This window comes from Nyctereutes procyonoides, unplaced genomic scaffold (genome assembly GCF_905146905.1).
Source record: "Nyctereutes procyonoides isolate TBG_1078 unplaced genomic scaffold, NYPRO_anot_genome, whole genome shotgun sequence".
NCBI lineage: Eukaryota > Metazoa > Chordata > Mammalia > Carnivora > Canidae > Nyctereutes > Nyctereutes procyonoides.
This window is the reverse complement of record NW_026575139.1, coordinates 39,032,276-39,054,697: the sequence shown is the minus strand read 5'-3', so window position 1 is coordinate 39,054,697 and position 22,422 is coordinate 39,032,276. Positions and strand designations below refer to the sequence as shown.

The 22,422-nt window shown below is 36.4% G+C and overlaps 2 protein-coding genes across 2 annotated transcripts in view; one reads left to right on the top strand and one right to left on the bottom strand.

Annotated features, from left to right (window-relative positions):
* Positions 1-22,422, bottom strand: part of ARMH4 (armadillo like helical domain containing 4) — a 195,055-nt gene that overhangs the window by 160,256 nt on the left and 12,377 nt on the right. The window lies entirely within an intron of this gene.
* Positions 1-22,422, top strand: part of ACTR10 (actin related protein 10) — a 30,385-nt gene that overhangs the window by 602 nt on the left and 7,361 nt on the right. Inside the window, exons 2-10 of the mRNA XM_055303874.1 lie at positions 1,969-2,041; positions 7,944-8,026; positions 9,277-9,385; positions 11,802-11,909; positions 13,923-13,990; positions 14,251-14,330; positions 18,766-18,801; positions 21,449-21,528; positions 21,608-21,681. Of these exons, the coding sequence (XP_055159849.1) occupies positions 1,969-2,041; positions 7,944-8,026; positions 9,277-9,385; positions 11,802-11,909; positions 13,923-13,990; positions 14,251-14,330; positions 18,766-18,801; positions 21,449-21,528; positions 21,608-21,681 (711 nt within the window). The remainder of the gene's footprint in view (positions 1-1,968; positions 2,042-7,943; positions 8,027-9,276; positions 9,386-11,801; positions 11,910-13,922; positions 13,991-14,250; positions 14,331-18,765; positions 18,802-21,448; positions 21,529-21,607; positions 21,682-22,422) is intronic.

Sequence of the window (22,422 nt, the reverse complement as noted above, 5' to 3'; positions counted from 1 at the left end):
TTGAAGTGTAAGACAGAGCCATCGCTCCCCGGCTGGAGTAGGCAGTCAGATTAGAGAGACTGAACACATAAAGAGGTGAAGAAGCCCCGTAGGTAAGACTCGAGATCCTTTGTTTCCCCGGCCCCGAACTCTTAGATTACGGAATTTGACATGTTTGAAAAGGCAACTTTTAAACACTAGAGTAGTGGTTTTCAGTCTTGGATGGCATAATCTCTTTGATGACAGAAAGAAAGCTATAGATAACACAAAGCTTAAAATGTTTGCACACGGTGTCGGAGGTTGGCGGACGATCACAGTGGCGCTTGGACATCAGGTGGCAAGCCCTTGTGTGGATTGGGGTTGAGAGGAAAGTAACAGCCTGAATTACCTCTTATGTAGATTCTTGAAATAGAAGTATCTGAGAATCGTCAATCTGAACATTGCCTAGTATACAGTAGGTATTTAATAATAATTTGTTGAATAAGTGCTCAGAACCATCTATTGAAGTATTGGACCTCAGCTGCTCCAGAATTGGATTAAAAGTAGTTCTTGGTCCATGATGTTCTCTTACTGTTCAATGCAACATCCTCCCTTATTTATATTTTCCTTTTTTTAAAAAAAATTTTTAAAAGATTTTTATTTATTCATGAGAGACACAGAAAAAGAGAGAGGCAGAGACTCAGGCAGAGGGAGAAGCAGGCTCCATGCAGGGAGCCCAACGTGAGACTCGATCCTGGGTCTCCAGGATCAGGCCCTGAGCTGAAGGCCCTGCTTAACCGCTGAGCCACCCGGGCTGCCCTGTTTTTTTGTTTTGTTTTGTTTTGTTTTGTTTTGTTTTAAATGTCTATTTTAATAGCATAATAAATATCTTAGGGCTGACACCCAAAGATAATTACTCTGGCTGGGAAGAAATGAGAAGCAGAAACTTACTGTATGGGGCACCTGGGTGGCTCAGCTGGTTAAGGGTCCACCCTTTGGCTCAGAGCATGATCTCAGGGTCCTGGGATAGAGCCCTTGTTGGGCTCCCTCACCCTCTGCCTGCCGCTCCTCCTTCTGTGGTCTCCCTCATTCTCTGTCAAATTAATTAATTAATTAAATTAAATAAAAAGAAAGTTACTATATAGGAAGACAATTATTGACAAATCAAGAGGAGGATGATAAGATGAATTTATGAAGTAAAAGAAAGGAGTTGAAGTCAACCAGTGGGTTGCATCCTGGGGAATTTGAGGAGCACTGGTGCAAGTAAACATGGAGATGTAACTTGTAGAAGATAGAGCTATTTAGGAAAGGAGAGCGGTACTGAAAACTAGGCAGGACAAGGAGAGATCATGTTAAAACTAAACTTACATGGTGATTATGCTTAGCAACATTTTTAGAAAACTTTTGTTTTATTAACATGAAACATATGTACAAATACCTAAATAGAAGAATCATGTTTTAAAAGATGGAATATTATGCAGTTTTTAAAATCATAATGAAGACTATAATGTGGGCAGAAGCTTATTGTATGAAGTTTATGACATATGGAACAGTGATTATGTCAAATATGCATTTTGTAAAAAGCAAAAACAAAAGGAAGCATATCAGTTTGGAAGCTAATAATGTTAGAGTGATGGAATTTCGAATAACTCATGATTTAAATGAAATCATACAATGTAATACAAATCCAGAGTTGTAGAGATGTATAGCCTAAAATCAGGTAAAATTTAAAACTGTAAAAAAAGTACATGCTGATCTGAAATGATATACTGGTTTATTTCAGTATCACTAATTTGAAACCATTTTTTTTACCTGAAATACACAATTATGAATATAGATGTATTAATTTTTTCTTAGTTTCTGTGTCCCTTTGAATACATCATCAGAGATGTTTCCATATATGTTTTTGTGACTACTGCTTTGAAACAAATCCAGAAAAACTTGTTTCTGTGACAAATACCTAGAAAAAGTGTTATAACTTGAATATTTCAATTTTTTCTTTATTTGCAGGTGTGGATTTGCTGGAGAAACTGGTCCAAGATGCATTATTCCTAGCGTGATAAAAAGAGCTGGCTTGCCTAAGGTATTTATTTATTTTTTAACAGTTTAGCAAAACAAATGCTGTGAAACATTTTTTTTTAAGATTTTATTTATTTATTCATGAGAGACAGAGAGAGGGAGAGAGGCAGAGACATAGAGACACAGGCAGAGGGAGAAGTAGGCTCCATGCAGGGAGCCGGACATGGATCCTGGGTCTCCAGTATCACACCCTGGACTGAAGGTGGAGCTAAACTACTGAGCCACCAGGGCTGCCCTGTAAAACTTTCTTTTGTATTTTTTATTTTTTTTTATGGAGTTCAATTTGCCAACATATAGCATAACACCCAGTGCTTATCCTGCCAAGTGCCTCCCTCAGTGCCCATCATCCAGTCACCCAACCCCCCGCCCACCTCCCTTTCCTCTCCCCCTTGTTCGTTTCCCAGAGTTAGATGTCTCTCATGTTTTGTCACCCTTACTGATATTTTCACTCATTTTCTCTCCTTTCCCCTTTATTCCCTTTCACTATTTTTTATATTCCCCAAATGAATGAGACCATATAACGTTTGTCCTTCTCTGATTGACTTATTTCACTCAACATAATCACGTCGAAGCAAATGGTGGGTATTTGTTGTTTCTTTTTTTTTTTCTTTTTTTCCTTTTTTAAGATTTTATTTATGCATAGAGACAGAGAGAGGCAGAGACAAAGGCAGAGGGAGAAGCAGGCTCCATACCCCAGGCTGCAAGCGGCACCAAACCACTGCGCCACCGGGCTGCCCTATTTGTCGTTTCTAATGGCTGAGTAATAATCCATTGTATACATAGACCACATCTTCTTTATCCATTCATCTTTCTATGGACACCGAGGCTCCTTCCACAGTTTGGCTATTGTGGACATTGCTGCTATAAACATTGGGGTGCAGGTGTCCTGCCATTTCACTGCATCTGTATCTTTGGGGTAAATCCCCAGCAGTGCAATTGCTGGGTTGTAGGGCATTTCTATTTTTAACTCTTTGAGGAACCTCCACACAGTTTTCCAGAGTGGCTGTACCAGTTCACATTCCCACCAAAAGTGCAAGAGGGATCCTCTTTCTTCACATCTTCTCCAACATTTGTTGTTTCCTGTCTTGTTAATTTTCACCATTCTCACTGGTGTGAGGTGATATCTCATTGTAGTTTTGATTTATATTTCCCTAATAGCAAGTGAGGCGGAGCATTTTCTCATGTGCTTGTTGGCCATGTCTATGTCTTCCTCTGTGAGATTTCTGTTCATGTTTTTTGTCCATTTCATGATTGGATTGTTTGTTTCTTTGCTGTTGAGTTTAATAAGTTCTTTATAGATCTTGGATACTAGCCCTTTATCTAATATGTCATTTGCAAACATCTTCTCCCATTCTGTAGGTTGTCTTTTAGTTTTGTTGACTGTTTCTTTTGCTGTGCAGAAGCTTTTTATCTTGATTAAGTCCCAACAATTCATTTTTGCTTTTGTTTCCCTTGCCTTCATGGATGTATCTTGCAAGAAGTTACTGTGGCCAAGTTCAAAAAGGGAGACCTGTGCTCTCCTCTAGGATTTTGATGGATTCTTGTCTCACATTTAGATCTTTCATCCATTTTGAGTTTATCTTTGTGTATGGTATAAGAGAATGGTCTAGTTTCATTCTTCTGCACATGGCTGTCCAATTTTCCCAGCACCATTTATTGAAGAGACTGTCTTTTTTCCAGTGGATAGTTTTTCCTGCTTTGTCGAATATTAGTTGACAATAGAGTTGAGAGTCCACTTCTGGATTCTCTGTTCTGTTCCATTGATCTATGTGTCTCTTTTTGTACCAGTACCACACTGTCTTGATGACCACAGCTTGGTAGTACAACATGAAATCTGGCATTGTGATGCCCCCGGCTCTAGTTTTCTTTTTTAATATTCCCCTGTCTATTCGGGGTCTTTTCTGATTCTGCATAAATCTTAAGATGATTTGTTCCAACTCTCTGAAGAAACTCCATGGTATTTTGATAAGGATTGTATTGAATGTGTAAATTGCCCTGGGTAGCCTTGACATTTTCACAATATTCTTCCAATCCATGAGCATGGAATATTTTTCCATCTCTTTGTGTCTTCCTCAATTTCTTTCAGAAGTGTTCTGTAGTTTTTAGGGTATAGATCCTTTACCTCTTTGGTTAGGTTTATTCCTAGGTATCTTACGCTTTTGGGTGCAATTGTAAATGGGATTGACTCCTTCATTTCTTTCTTCAGACTCATTGTTAGTGTATAGAAATGCCACTGATTTCTGGGCATTGATTTTGTATCCTGCCACACTGCCAAATTGCTGTATGAGTTCTAGCAATCTTGGGGTGAGCTCTTTTGGGTTTTCTAGGTACAGTATCATGTCATCTGTGAAGAGGGAGAGTTTGACTTCTTCTTTGCCAATTTGAATGCCTTTTATTTATTTCTTTTTTTTTTTTCAAATTTTTATTTATTTATGATAGTCACACAGAGAGAGAGAGAGGCAGAGACACAGGCAGAGGGAGAAGCAGGCTCCATGCACCGGGAGCCCGACATGGGATTCGATCCCGGGTCTCCAGGATCACGCCCTGGGCCAAAGGCAGGCGCTAAACTGCTGCGCCACCCAGGGATCCCCCTTTTATTTCTTTTTGTTACTTGATTGCTGAGGCTAGGACTTCTGGTACTGTGTTGAATAGCAGTGGTGAGAGTGGACATCCCTGTCGTGTTCCTGATCTTAGGGGAAAGGCTCCCAGTGTTTCCCCATTGAGAATATTTGCTGTGGGCTTTTCGTAGATGGCTTTTAAGATGTTGAGGAATGTTCCCTCTATCCCTGCACTCTGAAGAGTTTTGATCAGGAATGGATGCTCTATTTTGAAAAAATGCTTTCTCTGCCTCTATTGAGAGGATCATATGGTTCTTGTTTTTTCTCTTGTTGATGTGATCTGTCACATTGATTGCTTTACGAGTATTGAACCAGCCTTGCATCCCAGGGATAAATCCCACTTGGTCATGGTGAATAATCTTCTTAATGTACTGTTGGATCCTATTGGCTAGTATCATGTTGAGAATTTTTGCATCTGTGTTAGGGATATTGGTCTATAATTCTCCTTTTTGGTGGGGTCTTTGTCTGGTTTTGGAATTAAGGTGATGCTGGCTCATAGAACAAGTTTGGATAAAATATTTTTTAGTGTAACTTCAAGTCAAATTGATTAGAACAGTGCTAAATAATAACATGTGTATGTTACAAGAAAAAAATTTTAAATCTTTATTTCATCTTAAGAGTTTCCTGCCAAAACTAATTTGACAGATCAGGAATTGTAGAACAACAGGAACAATAATTTTGTGTAGTATAAAATTCACCTGTTAAAATCAAATGCAGTTGCTTTTGCTATAACTTAATATTTCCATTCCTGAACAACTTCCCTTCAGTCACAAATAAAAACAGGCTTATGGTGGAGCTGACCGTGTAAAACCCATGTAACTTTGAAATTACAGTGCTAGCTAGAGTAATAACTGATCCCTCAGGAAAAAATTAGAATAGCTTTGGTTTGCAATTGAGAGTGGCTGGAGGCTCTCTTAGGGATATAAAAATAAAATGGAATGATGGATTGAGTGGATCTCTGGGTGGCTCAGTGGTTTAGGACCTGCCTTCGGCCCAGGGCGTGATCCTGGCGTCCCGGGATCGAGTCCCACATTGGGCTCCCTGCAGGGAGCCTGTTTCTCCCTCTGCCTGTGTCTCTGCCTCTCTTTCTCTGTGTCTCTCATGAATAAATAAAATCTAAAAAAAAAAAAAGAAGAAGAAGAATGGATTGAAAATGTTGGTCAATGGGTGCTAAGACAGTACAGATGGAAGTGAGTTCTGAGCCCGTGGAGCTATTGTTAAGGTGGAATCAAGATGAAATGTAGCCAAGAAGAGAGTCATGAAAAGGGTCTGGTTTGAGAAGGAAGCCCCTGCCTCAAGATTATTTAAATTTTTGAAGATTTTAATTCCTTATTTGAGAGAGAGCATATGCACGCATGAGGAGAGGGAGAAGCAGGGAGCCTATTGTGGGCTCCATCCAAGGTCTCTGGAATCTCAACTGCTTTACCCACTGAACCACCCAGGTGCCTCTCATTTAAGCTTTTGAAGAATAGATATGAAAGGATTCCTACCTGTGTGGCCAGTGAGTTGATGACTTTCCTTTTCTTGATGAAAGTTGTAATTCTAGTATCATAATTTCAGCTCTTGTTCAACATGAACTAATACAAATTTCACATTATGCAGACGTTATTCCTTATTTAACAATGAAAATAAGATCATATTTGGTATTATAAACACACATTATAGCAGAGTAGATGAGTACATCAGTTTATATATGGTATTGGGATGCATTAAGATCAACATGAAAAGTTTTTTTCACAATTTTTTTTTTATTAATAATGCTTGATTAGGGAATCATTTTATTGATTTCAAAATTTTCTAGGGGCACCTGGCCGGCACAGTCAGAAGAGCATGCAATTCTTGATCTCAGGGTCATGAGTTCTAGCCCCCTGTTGGGTTTAGAGATTACTTAAATACAAACTTTAAAAAAAAAAAAAAAATGGGGGTTGGGAAGGGTGCCTGGGTAGTGCAGTTGGCTGAGTGGCTGACTCTTGATCTCAGCTTAGATCTTGATTTTAGGGTCATGAGTTAAAGCCCCACGTTGGGTTCCATGCTGGGCAGGGAGCCTACTTGAATGAATGATAGGTACATAGATAGATAGGTAGATTAAAAATACTTTCTGCAAATCCTTAGATAAACCAGAAATATAATAGATACCTATAGTGTGATATTCAAAATGTGATGGAATTTCCCGTGTATTTACTTTTCATGTTCTTTTACTTTATAATAATTGAAGTTAGCGTGATACTGGATAAATTTCTAGATAGATTCCTTACTAGACTTAAAACTTTTAACATTCTCATTGATACTTTTTTTTTTTTTTTATGATAGTCACAGAGAGAGAGAGAGAGAGAGGCAGAGACATAGACAGAGGGAGAAGCAAGCTCCATGCACCAGGAGCCCGACGTGGGATTCCATCCCGGGTCTCCAGGATCGCGCCCTGGGCCAAAGGCAGGCGCTAAACCGCTGCGCCACCCAGGGATCCCCTCATTGATACTTTTTTTTAGTGCTTTCAGCTTTTATATTCATCTTTAAAAGACAGGTATATGTGAAGATTAATGTAGAATCAGCCATACATGGTTTGGAGTCTTCTTTAAGCTCCATAAAATCATTAAATTAGCTGAGCTAATGATTTTTCCATTAAAAGAGTAAATAATGCATCAGAGTACTTAGCGCTTTCTGAGGATCATAAGTGAAGCCCTTGTTATGTATTGGTATTGACTTAACATTCATCGTTTGGCAGTGTTTGCATATACTGTTTTAGTGCTGATAGTGTATGTTCTCACTTTTACATAATGTAAGACATAAACATTCATATGTTTATGAATTATGAGCATGTATTTTGTGCCTGGTACTGTGTCAGTTGGAAAAGGATATATCATAAGCAAACCAGGAATACTTCTTCCATCTTAGATTATGTAGTGTAATGGCAAGGTAGACATTTTACAGGTAATTAAGTGGGTGATTTTATAAAAGGGAAAGTGTCCTTGCTTTGAGAGTAACTTATAGGGACTGGATCAAGTCTAGAGTGTCTAAGGAAATGGTAAGACCAATGAAAGAACAGTGCAGATGAGCATAGCTGTCTACTTGTGAACACATACTTTTACCCCCAGAAACCAAAAAGTTCTGTCATCTTAGGCCAATTTTTAAAGATTCCTAATTTAAGTGATTAATTATATTTAATGTTCACATTTTTTCTCAATGCAAATCACTTTTGATTACCAGAAAACGTGTTAGTACAATAAATAAGCATATTTTAATTTGAGATTATTTTGTTATAAATTAATACATAATTTTAATTTTTTATAGCCTATCAAAGTTGTTCAATATAATATCAATACAGAAGAATTGTATTCCTACCTAAAGGAATTCATCCACATACTGTATTTCAGGTAAGATGCAGTTGTGTTTGTTTTTCTTTCCAGCTTTTGTGATTAGATTTTCCTAATGCCAGTCATAGTGATATTTCATTGTATTACATCTGATGCCAAAAAAAAGGTGACCTCTACTGCCATTTTTGTTTATTTTCAACCTTTTCCAAAATGTATTTGAAGACTACATAAACTAGCAAGCATAAGGAAATGCTGAAAACAAATTGAATGCTCATTAATAAAGGGGGTTGGGTAATTAAATTATTATATATCCATATAGTAAAGGACTTTACAGGCATTAAAAAAAGAGTTCTATATCTATACATAGTAATACAAAAGATGTCTTAGATATATTGATAAGTGAAAAAAAGCTAGTTGCAGACTAACACCTATGGAATAAACACTTTTTTTTTTTAAGATCTTATTTATTTATTCATAAGAGACACACAGAGAGGCGGAGACACAGGCAGAGGGAGAAGCAGGCTCCTCCCGGGGAGCCCAATGCGGGACTCCATCCCAGGATCCCAGGATCATTCCCTGAGCCAAAGGCAGACACTCAACTGCTGAGCCACCCAGGTGTCCCTGGATTAAACACTTCTGTTAAAATACATTCATATGTATGGACAATAATGACAATATACAAACTGCTATAAGTGGTAGTTTCTGGATAGTAAGAATAAGATATTTTCCAAGTTACAAACTTCTGTTATATTTGGAGTTTTATAGTTTTATGAGCATATATTACTTTTGTAGTCTTAAAAAAAAACAAAAAAACAAACACCTGGGATGCCTGGGTGGCTCAGCAGTTGAGCATCTGCCTTTGTCTCAGGGTGTGATCCTGGAGTTCCAGGATCAAGTCCTGCATTGGGCTTCCTGCATAGAGCCTACTTCTCCCTCTGCCTGTGTCTCTGCCTCTCTCTCTCTCTCTATGTGTGTCTCTCATGAATAAATAAATAAAATCTTTTAAAAAATAATTAAAAAAATAAAAAAAAATCTTTTTAATGGCTCAAGTGTGTATTCATACTAGACTGTAGCATTTGTTTCCTGAGATAAATTTATAAAATAAAGATCCTGACATAGTACGTGGCATATGATAAGAGGTCAGGAATGTTATATTTCCTAGGTTATAAAATGAAGATGTCTTTTTGTCATAAAGCATCTTGAGCTAAGGTAGTATAGTTTCTCTGTTCTTAACAAAATTGCATTTATGTGCCAAAATAAATACAAACTTTTATTATTTAATTTTATAAATAAAAACTATCACCTTCCAGGCATCTGTTGGTGAATCCTAGAGACCGCCGAGTTGTGGTTATCGAGTCAGTACTATGTCCTTCCCACTTCAGAGAGACACTCACTCGTGTTCTTTTCAAATATTTTGAGGTACCATTTTTTTTTACGTTGTTTTTCGTAGGTACTAAAACTTAAACTAAAAGGTCCTTACTTAATTTCCTTCCTTATATATACTACACAGTGCATTTGAGAAACCAGATGAGAGTAAACTCAAGCTGTTTTAAATGGACCGTATCTTTGCTTTTTATGATTATTTCATGTGTAATCAACATTTCATCTAAGACTTAGATAACTGAATATTTCTTATTGATATTTCTGTTCTTTATTTATTTTAATATAGGTTTTTATGTTTGGGGACATTTTTGGAATTAAAGGGTATATTTTCTGTGGAGTTTATGATGTGGTTTTTTCCTAGGTCTTTTTAGTTTCCATTATTTAGTTATGCTCATTGTTCTAAATTCTTCTGTACCTTCATTTTAGGCTTAATTTTTATTTTATTTATTTGAGAGAGACTGCATGTGCATGAACCAGCGGTAGGGAGGGGCAAAGGGAGACAGACAAGCCAACTCCCCACCAAGGAGGGAGTACAATGTGGGACTTGATCCCTGGACCCCGAGATCATGACCTGAACCAAAATCAGACAGTTAACTGACTGAGCCACCGAGGTGCCCCCATTTTAGGCTTTAAATTCTTGTTATAGGGGTGCCTGGGTAGCTCCACAGTTGAGCATCTGCCTTCGACTCACGGTGTGATCCCAGTCCAGGGATCGAGTTCCACGTCAGGCTCCCTCTGAGGAGCCTGCCTCTCCCTCTGTCTATGTCTCTGTCTCTCTCTCTGTGTCTTCTGTGAATAAATACATAAAAACTTTTTAAAAAATAAATAAATTCTTGTTATATAAAATACCTTTTTTTTTTAAGATTTTATTTATTAGAACACAAACATGAACAAGGAAGGGGCAGACGAAGAGGGACAAGCCCCACTGACTCCCCTCTGAGCACAGAGCCTGACACGGGGCTCAATTCCAGGACCCTGAGATCCTGACCTGAGCCAAAGGCAGACATATAACCAACTGAGCCACCTAGGCACCCCCAAAATAAATTCCTATTATATGGAATGTTCAAATACTGTCTCCCCTAGAGTAAGTGGGCAGTGCTAGGAATGATTCTCAAATTTTGATAGTAGTAATATTACTTGTAGCTTTCATTTTATAGGAGTCAGATTATTTAAAAACCAAAATTATGATTTAAGGTAATTATATTTCATAATATGCCAAAGCCTTATTCAGATTTTTTTTTAAGATTTTATTTATTTATTCATGAGAGAGAGGGGGGTGGGGGCAGAGAAGCAGGCTCCATGCAGGGAGCCCGACGTGAGACTCGATCCCTGGTCTCCAGGATCAGGTCCTGGGCTGAAGGCGATGCTAAACCACTGAGCCTCCCAGGCTGCCCACCTTATTCAAATTTTTGAAAATTTTTGCCTTAGGAATTTAAGGTTTTCAACAAGGGAAACTAAAGGATTGTGAAAAACATACAATATATAAGAAACTAAGCATATATAGATGTATTTTTCATATATTCTGTTGAGATCACATATATAAAAAATCATATCTTTACGAGATAATGACAGTTAATATTTCTAGGTTATAGTTTAGTAAAACAGGCATAGATTAAACAGGTTGCATACTCCTTTATTTACTGATATAAATTTAGGAACTTGGTTTTCCATATGGAGAAAAAGGAAAAACAAGAAGCAACATCAGCTCTTATCTGAATAAAATAGATGATTCTCTGTATTTTAAGTTTAGTTGTATTTGTGTATCTCCTATGTGGCTAGAATACTTGCTATATGTACTTAGATAAGGGAAATATGCTATTATTTTTTGGCATTTGGTTATGAGGACTTTTATGGTTTGATTGAATATTTATCTCATATTTGAAGGATCGCCAGATCTGGCAAGTTCTCACTGAATAATGTCACACAGTTAAGGATTTTTATAGCTCTCAAATTTAATTTTAAATGCTATATTATATTTTAAAAATAGTGTTCATATTACAAACTTTGGGAATAAAGACAAGAATCTTTTTCTAAATTTTCATTTTGGTGGCAATGACATCTCTTTATTTTTTTTAATTTACCATCTTCAAATTTATGTTTCTGTACCTCTTTTATCCCTTTCATTTTTCCCTCCTAAAGAGGGAGAACAAAAATTAATCAAAATGTTTCACAATTGTCATTTTTTTTTTTTTTACAATTGTCATTTTGGAATGAAACAACTTAGAGAATTTAAAGAGTGTTTTATTTATTATGGTATATTTTGGTGCTTGTGTAAATTCAGATAAATCAACAAACTAATTCTTAATTTAGTGCCATAAAGTGATTAAAAGGGTGTCATAACTGTTACTGTGAATTTTTTCAAGTATATTTGAAATATGAGGGAAACACTTTCAACTACTAATACTCCTAGTTCTGTTGTTGTTATTGTTATTTTGGTTTTGTTGTTTTCTAGGTCCCATCTGTCCTGCTTGCTCCAAGTCATCTAATGGCTCTTCTGACACTTGGGATAAACTCTGCCATGGTTCTGGATTGCGGCTATAGGGAGAGCCTGGTGTTACCTGTATCTTTTTTTTTGTCAAGCAGCTAATTTTTCAGTTTTCATTCTACTTTAGTACAGTTAGATGTTACGAGTGGCTTTCATGGAATGAAACTATTTGGGGTTACCATGTTCAAATATTAATTCCCATGTGGAAAAAATTTACAGGATTGTCTTAAATCTTGTAGAAATTACCATTATGACTTAGTCCCGATATATACTCCAGGGGTCAGACCTCATGAACATAATGTTCAGTTTTTAAGAGGAACATCGACCAATTAGGATGTGTCATAGAACTTGACTAGTTCTAAGAAAAGATCAAAAAGGAAAAAAAAGGTCATACAAAGAGTAATTGGAGAAACTGAAATGAGAAAATTAAATCAAGAAAAATTAAAATGTGGAATCAGCCTTCAAATAGCTGAAGTGTTTGCTGTGGAAAAGTGAGTGCATTTTTTTCTTTTTCAATTTCTAGAGGCTGTCATAGAAGCGGTAGGGCATAGGGTTTATGATTTTGGTTTTGGAATCAAATACACACATAAGTGGTAAATCTTGCTATGTTTCTTACTGGTTGTATGATGTTCATCAAGTAATCTCTTTGGACCTCAGTTCTCTCATCTGTGAAATGGGAATTATAATAATTCCACCTCATGGAGGGGATATTGTGTGACTTGAGTGAGACAATGTAAAATATTTAGCATAGGACCTGGCACGTAATAACTTGCTTGGCAAGTGTTCTAGTTTTGTGTCATTCACCACTGGGAAAAACTTCTTAGTAATTCAAGCTGTCCCAAAATGGAATTAGTGACTATACACTGGTGCATTCTTTGTCATCAGAAGACTCTTACGGTGAACATTGCTCTTTTGAAAAGGACATTGAAGTACTTAAATGTGTGATGCTTGGGAAGAAATACTTGGGGGAGTGAAATTAAGAATCATTAGCTCCTAAATTAGGTAATAGTTTTTTTTTTTGTAATAGTTTTTAAAATATGAAGTATTTTGTGTTTAAATCTCATAACAGGGGCACCTGGGTGGCTCAGTGGTTGAGTGTTTGCCCTCGGCTCAGGCCTTGATCTTGGGATCCTGGGATCGAATCTCGCATCGGACTCCCTGCATGGAGCCTGCTTCTCCCTCTGTCTATGTCTCTGCCTCTCTCTCTGTGTCTCTCATGAATAAATAAATAAATTTATTTAAAAAATAAATAGGGCAGCCCCGGTGGCACAGCAGTTTAGCACCTGCCTTGGGCCCAGGGTATGATCCTGGAGACCTGGGATTGAGTCCTGTATCGGGCTCCCTGCATGGAGTCTGCTTCTCATTCTGCCTGTGTCTGCCTCTCTCCCTCCCTCTCTCTCTCTCTCTCTCTCTCTCGGTCTGTCTCTGTCTCTGTCTCTCTCTCTCTGTGTGTGTGTCTCTCATGAATAAATAAATCTTTAAAAAAAAATCAGATAGTAAATCCACAGTATAGTATTTTCTTCTGTCCTCTCAGCTCTAATAGGAATACAATGTGAGACATATATGTAATTTAAAATGTTTATAAGAGGTACATTTTTAAAAGTGCCAGTGAAAGATGAAGTTTCTCTATTTAATTTAACCCAAAATATTCAAAATATTATCATTTCAACATAGAAACTATATAAAACTTATAATGAGATTTATAGGATTTTTTTAATGTATATATTATTAAGACTTCTATTTTTTTATTATTATTTTTTTATTATTATTATTAAAGCTTCTAAATGTGATATTCAGTTTGTTCTTACAGCACATCTCAATTCAGACTGGCCACATTTCAAGTGCTTAGTAACCACATGTGGCCAGTAGCTACTTTGTTAGACAGTTCCAACTATTGAATTCTTTGTGTTAGTGTGTATGTTTAACCTCTTTCTTTGAAGAAGAATATGGAAAAAGACTGATTTTTCTGCAACTTTTAAAAATATGAATTTGTTATCAAAGCTGACTTAATACTGCAAAAAGTGAGGAAAGTATCAAGGAAGTCACATTTTATCTCCTAAAATAGTTGTATCCTTAACTACCCTGTAGATCTATGAAGGAATCCCAGTACTAAATTGTTGGGGAGCACTCCCCCTAGGAGGAAAAGCCCTTCACAAGTAAGTGTCTTGGAATTTAGCACATTTGCTCTACCTGTACCACAAAACCATGTTAATTTTTTGACAGTGATCAGTAGAGAGTAATATGGACATTTAATGTTATTCAGTCCATTCTCTATTATTAGTCTTGAGTAAGGATAAAATCACTTTTGTTTAAAGCATTATAACCTTTTATGTAGTAAACATATTAAATAAGAGAAGGATATCATGTTCAATATTTTAATTCCAGTAACTTTTTTTTTTTTTTTTTTAACTTTCAGGGAGTTGGAAACTCAACTATTGGAGCAATGTACTGTTGACACAGGTGCTGCTAAAGAACAGAGCCTTCCCTCTGTGATGGGTAAAACAATTTTAAAGTATTTTAAGAATGGTTTACACTCCCTTGTCATAATTCAATTCATTTGTTTTTTATCCTATTGTATAGTTATACTCTTTTCCTTCGTATCACTTGTTTCCAAAGCCATTGGAATGGCTTTGTTCCAATTATAAGGTCAGTATTGACTTCTTAATGACCAAATCCAGTAGTTTAATTTTGGTCATTCTTTCTAGAATTTTTGACATTGCAGATTATCATATACTTTTGATATTCTCTCTCCTTGACTTTTAGGACTCTCTCCCTTTTATGATGTTCTATTATTATATGATATTCCTTGGTTTCCTCTGCTCTTTCTCTCCTGATATTCCCCTAAGCCTCTCTTGTTATTTGTTTTTTTTTTCTTCCCACTGGCTTTTAAAAAGTGATCTCATCTATTTTTATAACTTCAGCTACATCAATATGCTGTTGATTCTCAAATGTATCATTGGGCTTCCAAATGCATTTCAACAAATCATTTGCAGATAAAGATGGTATCTTCCTTCTCTCCCATTTTAGAAAACTGGGAGTTAAAAATCCTTTCATTTCTCCCTCAGAAATGTCTTTTAAATTATATCTCTTTTTCTCTATCATCTATACTACTGAACATCTGAAAACAGAGACATAAACTAGACCCTATTATTGCTTGCTTGGATTGTTATAGGAGACTACTCTCTGGACCAATTCAATCTATTTTATACTGTTGGCCAGAAATAATTTTTACAAGTCTGATTATACCATTCTTTGGCTTGAAGATTTTTGCTGACTCCACGGCTTAAAATCCAAATTATTTGTTTGATATACGTATTTCTTCTCAGTCTGACTTTTTTCTACCTCTTGCCCTAAGCTAATCACTTTAATCCTGTGCACCTTATTTCAGCTATTGTAAATTTCATATAGTCTTCTAGGTACCACTAGTCCTTCCTCAACCCTGAGCCTTTATTCTGTTTCTTTACCTAGGCTGTTGGGTTTTTGATCCCTCCATGTTACTCATCTGGAATGTCATTTTTTATAAAGCCTTCTTCAATTACCCTGAGGCAGATAAATTTCTTCCCTCTCTGTTAAGTCCTCAGTAGTATTTATTATAGCAAATATGACACATCTTCATTTGCCTGTTAACTCCCGTTTCCCTTCGTTGACTTTTGAGGATCTATGTCACACTTGTTTTTCAGTCAATAGCACTTCTAAATGGGCACTGGGCACTGAATAAATGTTGGAAAGAGAAAGGCAGGTTATTAGGACATTTATCTTTGCATATATGGTTTTCTTATTTTCCTTTTGGTGGTTAAGATAATAGCATTCTTTGTCCTATAGATTGGTTTGTAATTTTTCTTTTCCAGATAAACTTTGTTACTCTTTTAGTAGCCATGAAGACAGTTAATTTGTAAAAAGCTTTTTTTTTTTTTAAGATTTTATTTATTTATTCATGAGAGACACAGAGAAGGGGGGGGGTCGGGGGAGAGGCAGAGACAGAGGCAGAGGGAGAAGCAGGCTCCATGCAGGGAGCCCGATGTGAGACTCGATCCCGGGTCTCCAGGATCAGGCCCTGGGCTGAAGGCAGGCGCTAAACCGCTGCGCCACCCAGGCTGCCGTAATTTGTAAAAAGTATCCAAAGATAATGAGTTTAGTGTAACATCGGTATTTTTAATAAAGGTCTTCTTTTAAAAAAATAAATAAATAAAAAATAAAGGTCTACTTTTAAAACTGAAAATAACATTTGCTTAAAATTCTAAACTTTACATTTTTAGACACCCTTTTTTAAACCATCTATCATGGCTTCTGATTGTAATCTTTCCCTCCCATAATCCCTAAAATCTGAGTCTGTGATACCCTTGTAGTCTTACTAATTGTGGAATTAAATCATATCACTGTTTTCTGAACACCATGTTTAGGAGGATCAGAAATGCAAATACATTTAAAATAGCTCTTGTCAAGGTCCTTAGCAAGGATTAGATTCAAATTTTATGTATACTTGGGTATTCTTAAATGAACTTTGTTTTTTTTTTTAAATGCACTTTATTTTTTTTTTTAAATTTTTTTTATTTATTTATGATAGTCACAGAGAGAGAGAGAGAGAGAGGCAGAGACACAGGCAGAGGGAGAAACAGGCTCCATGCACCGGGAGCCCGATGTGGGATTCGATCCGGGGTCTTCAGGATCGCGCCCTGGGCCAAAGGCAGGCGCCAAACCCCTGCGCCACCCAAGGATCCCCTTAAATGAACTTTGAATGAGTGTTTTTCATTTAGTATTTGGAATCTAGTTCAAAAAGAATAAATATACTAAAATAACTTATGAAGACTAACCTAAGTACATTGATTTGAAAAGTGTGCAGTTTAAAAATAAATTATGTATAAAAATATTATGTTTCTTATTCTCCTAAATTAACTGAATTTAGATGTGATTTTTCAGAGTCAGTGACAATGAATACCTCTTGTTTCTATTCCTTATTTGAGAAGTTTAAGTAACTGTTACTGTTAAGATTAAGGAACTCCTTCCCAAAGCAGCATTCTACCCCTAGCTAAAATAAGCACTTTATTTTCAAGCCTGCTTTACATATAACCTAAAGAAAACGGTTTTTTGTATTACCAAATTTCTTTGTTATATATTGGAATTCATTTGAATATTCCTGAAGAGAATAGAGCAGTTATGAAATGCTACCGTTTTTAGCACTAATTCTTAAATTATATGTTCCTGTTATCTACTTATATTTCTCTCATCTCTTTATTGCAAATTAAAATTTTTTTGGAAATCTCTATCCGTTTGTGAGATGAATTTAAATACATAAGGATAGAAGTCTTTACACTTTTTGATTGTGCACACACACTGGCCCCATTAGTAAGAAAACTTTGGAGCATGTACCTTCAATGTGTATGTATGTTTATTTATAAATTATATTTGTACTCTTATTACTGTATTATGAAACACAAAAGTAAGAATTTGAAAAGAGTGAGATCATGGTGAGTAATAATTCTAAAATTGTACTTACTAATGCTAAAAGGTTTTTGCTTCTCAAAAAATGTGTAGTGATTAAATATTTTTTTATTATCTTTTTAAAGGTTGTGGCTTAACATTTTAAAGGTAGTGGTGGAAGAAGTGCATGAGTATACCCTTATGAAATCATGATTCCATTTTCAGCTATAAATTTCTGTTTTCCTCGATGTAAATAATTTGTTCTTATAAATCAGAATATTTTTACATATTTAACAACGAGTTAAAAAGTCTGTGTTTAGAAGATTTTTTTTTTAAGATTTTATTTATTTATTCATGAGAGACACTAGGAGAGAGACAGAGACATAAGCAAGTCAGCTTTCTGTCAGCCTGTGTCCCTCTCCTCCTCCCCCTCTCCTTCCTCTCTCGCACCTGAGCACAGGAACCTGCCCAGGCCCGGCTCCGCTCCCGCCTCCCCCCTCCCCTTCCCTTTCTCCCGACCCCGGCGGAAGGCTCCAGCCACGGGAGTCTCACGGCTGCGTCACCGCCCTCCCCCCCAGACAAGATGGACACCCCCGAGGAAGTCATATGTAGAGTGTGTCGGTCAGAAGGAACACCTGAGAAACCTCTTTATCAACCTTGTGTATGTACTGGCAGTATTCAGTTTATTCATCAAGAATGCTTAGTTCAGGGATCCCCGGGTGGGGCAGCGGTTTAGCGCCTGCCTTTGGCCCAGGGCGCGATCCTGGGGACCCGGGATCGAATCCCATGTCGGGCTCCCAGTGCATGGAGCCTGCTTCTCCCTCTGCCTGTGTCTCTGCCTCTCTCTCTGTGTGTGACTATCATAAAAAATAATAATAAATAAATAAATAAATAAATAAATAAATAAATAAATAAATAAATAAATAAATCACACAAAAAGAATGCTTAGTTCAGTGGCTGAAACCCAGTCGAAAAGAATACTGTGAATTATGCAAGCACAGATTTGCTTTCACTCCAATTTATTCTCCAGATATGCCTTCACGGCTTCCAATCCAAGACATATTTGCTGGACTGGTTACAAGTATTGGCACTGCAATACGATATTGGTTTCATTATACACTTGTGGCCTTTGCAAGGTTGGGAGTTGTTCCTCTTACAGCATGAAAACCTCGCTTAGAACGCATTATCCGCTGGGATGCCTGGGTGGCTTAGCGGTTGGGCGGCCTGCCTTCGGCTCAGGTCGTGATCCTGGGATCTGGGATCGAGTCCTGCATTGGGCTCCCAGCAAGGAGCCTGCTTCTCCCTCTGCCTATGTCTCTGCCTCTCTCTCTCAGTCTGTGTGTGTCTCATGAATAAGCGAATAAATCTTAAAAAATAAATTAAAAAATAAAAAGTTAGAGTGCTTATATTTTTAAAAATGTTGCTGAAATGGAAAGTGGTAATGTGAGTGTAATTTAACAGACTGTTTCTGCTTATTAAACTTCTATAGTTCTAAATAAAATTTCTGTTTTAGGTTCAATTCCAGAAGGTGTCCTAGAGGACATTAAAGGTAAACTAAGTTCCCATTTTTGTCCCTTTTATCCTTAAATATTTGTTCAGAGGGTACATGTTTCTAAATATTTATAGAGGCATAAAATGCATTAAATTCATAATGTAATATCCTAGAAATATTTGATATATAGGATAAATTGTGGAATCGTGTAAATAAAATTTTGATTTTTCTTTAAATTTATGGAAGCTTTTTAGCATTATTTATGTCTTATTGAAGAAACTTCTCAATTATAGAGTATATAGGATTACTAGGGAATTAATAGTTTGCACAGTTAACAGATAAATTGCTTATGAAAGACACTGGTTTTATGTTGTATAAAGGTTTTTTATTCGTTTTTAAATACATATTTATAAGGTAAATTATTTTACTGACTTTGGAAGTTCTAATTTGGGGCCAAAGTATATTGAGCTCACTTGAATAAGATATATTACTTCTTTCCTAGAGTACATTTTTATGATAGTTTTTTAATTGAGTTTTCTGGCTTTTGAGGGGGGTTATTTGTGGGTTTTTTGTAAAATTTGTTTATTTTTTTGAGAGAGAGTGTGTGTATGCAACACAGGGGGAAGGGGTAGAGGGAGAGAGAGAAGCAGACTCCCCACTGATCAGGGAGCCTGACACAGGGCTTGATCCCAGGATCCTGAGATCATGACCTGAGCCGAAGGCAGACGCTTAACTAACTGAGCCACCCAGGCACCCCAGTTTTCTGGTATTTTGACTCACTGAAAGGAAAAGCATTTAAGATATAAATTAAGGGGCATCTGGGTGGCTCAGTATTTGAGCATCTGCCTTTGGCTCAGGGTGTGATCCCAGGGTCCTGGGATGGAGTCCTGAATCAGCATCCCTGCAAGGGAGCCTGCTTCTTCCTCTGCCTATATCTCTGCCTCTCTCTCCCTGTGTCTCTCATGAATAAATAATTAAAATCTTAAAAAATAAGATGTGTGTGTGTATGTGTGTATATATATATGTATATATATATATATACATATATATGTAATATTCCTCAGTACTGAGAATGTCATGTAAAATTAATAAGAGAGAATCAGATAATAATGGATTTTAGAATTAATTGAGACCTAGAGATAATCTGGTACAATTGGGGCCCTGAAATACTAAGTGATTTATTTAGGGTCACACCATAGCTGGTATTAGAGCGAGGTCTGAAAAGTGGATATTGTTCTTCATTTTATTTTTTATGTGGTATAATCATTTATAATTTCTTCAGTTATTGTAAAACTTGGGTCATTTGTACATGCAAATGTATGCAGTACATGCAATGTATTGCAGTACATGCATGTATTGCAGTAGTTTCCTATGCCAAGTATATAAGATCTTAAGGGCTATTTATCTTATATACCAAAGAGAGTTATGAGGACTTGAATAAAATACAAAATATGTAAATAGTTTGAACATCTAGCTTACTATTTAGCATATTAGGATATTAGAAATTCCTAATATATTTTGAATTAGTGAATGAGAAGAATTTTAAATAAAATGTAAATACATATTTAACATGTTTTACAAGTAATTAACAAAGTCATTAGATTTATTGCATTCACCGTCAGTTTTGTTTCTACTTTTTTTTAATTATATTTTTTTTAAGATTTTATTTATTTATTCATGAGAGACACAGAAAGAGAGAGAGAGAGGCAAAGACACAGGCAGAGGGAGAAGCAGGCCCCATTCAGGGAGCCCGACGTGGGACTTGATCCCAGGTCTCCAGGATCAGGGCCCCGGCTGAAGGCGGCGCTAAACTGCTGAGCCACCTGGGCTGCCCAGTTTTGTTTCTACTTAAAAATTATTTGTTCCTTACCTACTTTGAAAATAATTTGAAGCAACTTATTATAAAGGCACTTTGCAACAGAAATTATATTTGAAAGAATAAATGTTCAAAGTGCAAAAGAAAAAGGTGACCTAGTAGAAGGAAAATGGTAGTTTTGCGCTATGCCAAGAGGGAGAAAATAATCATAAAAAAAACACTAAACTGGGGATCCCTGGGTGGCGCAGCGTTTTGGCGCCTGCCTTTGGCCCAGGGCACGATCCTGTAGACCCGGGATTGAATCCCACATCGGGCTCCCGGTGCATGGAGCCTGCTTCTTCCTCTGCCTATGTCTCTGCCTCTCTCTCTCTCTCTCTCTCTCTCTCTGTGACTATCATAAATAAAAATTTTTAAAAAAAAAACCACTAAACTAAGGAGTGTTACTGCCTCTAAGAGCAAAATTTAGCTTTGTCTTCTGTCCAACCCAGATTTTTAAAAAGAATCAGCTAGGTAGATACATAAGATTAGATACAGAGACAGAAATCAGTTTGCCTCAGAGAAACATCCTACATTTTCACGTTGCTAAAATTTACTTTTATCACGGTATTCTTTATATAGGAAATATAAAAAAAAATAATAGTTTCTTCAAAGATTTTTTTAATGTGATTTTGTGAAAGATGAACATGCAACATGTCTTAACAATGCTTCAGTGAATGAAAAAGTTTTTTATTTGTAAATAAATTGTCATAACCAAACTAAAGACAAGGAGAGCTTATAAAATCCAAAAGAATGGATGACTAGTATGTTCACTTGAATAGAATTGTCTTAACTGGGACATAGATTGATTCAATCACAAACTATAACAAGTCTCCTTTTCTTTCTCATAAGTGCGCACTTGCTTTGTAAGTGATCTGAAACGTGGATTAAAAATCCAAGCAGCAAAATTTAATATTGATGGTAATACTGAGGTGAGTTAAAAAACAAATATATATTCTTTTTACAGAGGTTATAACTTATATATTTATGCTTATGATATTTATATTTCAGCGTCCCTTACCACCCCCAAATGTCGACTACCCATTGGATGGAGAGAAGATTTTACATGTTCTTGGATCAATCAGGTAGACCTTAATTTTTATGAGCAAAATAGTGAACTAAAATGAATTTTTGGCCTTTAAAAATATATAAGCCTTTAATATTGCTGATTAACAATTATTTTCATTAGGCCTTCTCATTCGTGATTTTTATTATTCAGCTTTTTAATTAAAAAAATTTTTTTTTAATTTTCCTTCCTGTTCTTCAAAGTAATTCAGAATTAATTAGTAGACCTATTCCTAGAGGTAGAGAATAAAGTATAATACTTTTTTTAAAAAGACTTTGTTTGTTTGTTTGTTTGTTTGTTTGTTTAAAGGGAGCACATATGCTTGAGCTAGGGGGAAGGACAGAGAGGGAGAGAAAGAATCTCAAGCAGGCTTCCATGCTGAGTGCAGAGCCTGTTGTGGGGCTGATCTTACAACCCTGAAATCATGACCTGAGCTGAAACCTAAAAGACACTCAACCAACTGAACTACCCAGGTGCCCCTAAAGTATACTTTAAGGCAGGGTTCAGCACACCTTTTTTGTAAGGAGCCAAAGGGTAAATAGCTTTGTGAGCCACATGGTCTGTGTTGCAACTACTTATCTCTATGATTGGAGTGCAAAATCAGCCATAGATAGTATGTAAATGAATGAGCATGGCTGTGTTCCAATAAAATTTTATTTACAAATCATATGCTCTGGAATTGGCTTGCAGGCCACATATTGCTGCCTCCTGCTTTAAAATGTTTTCATGATAGAAAGAATGCATTCTTCCAAATATGTTT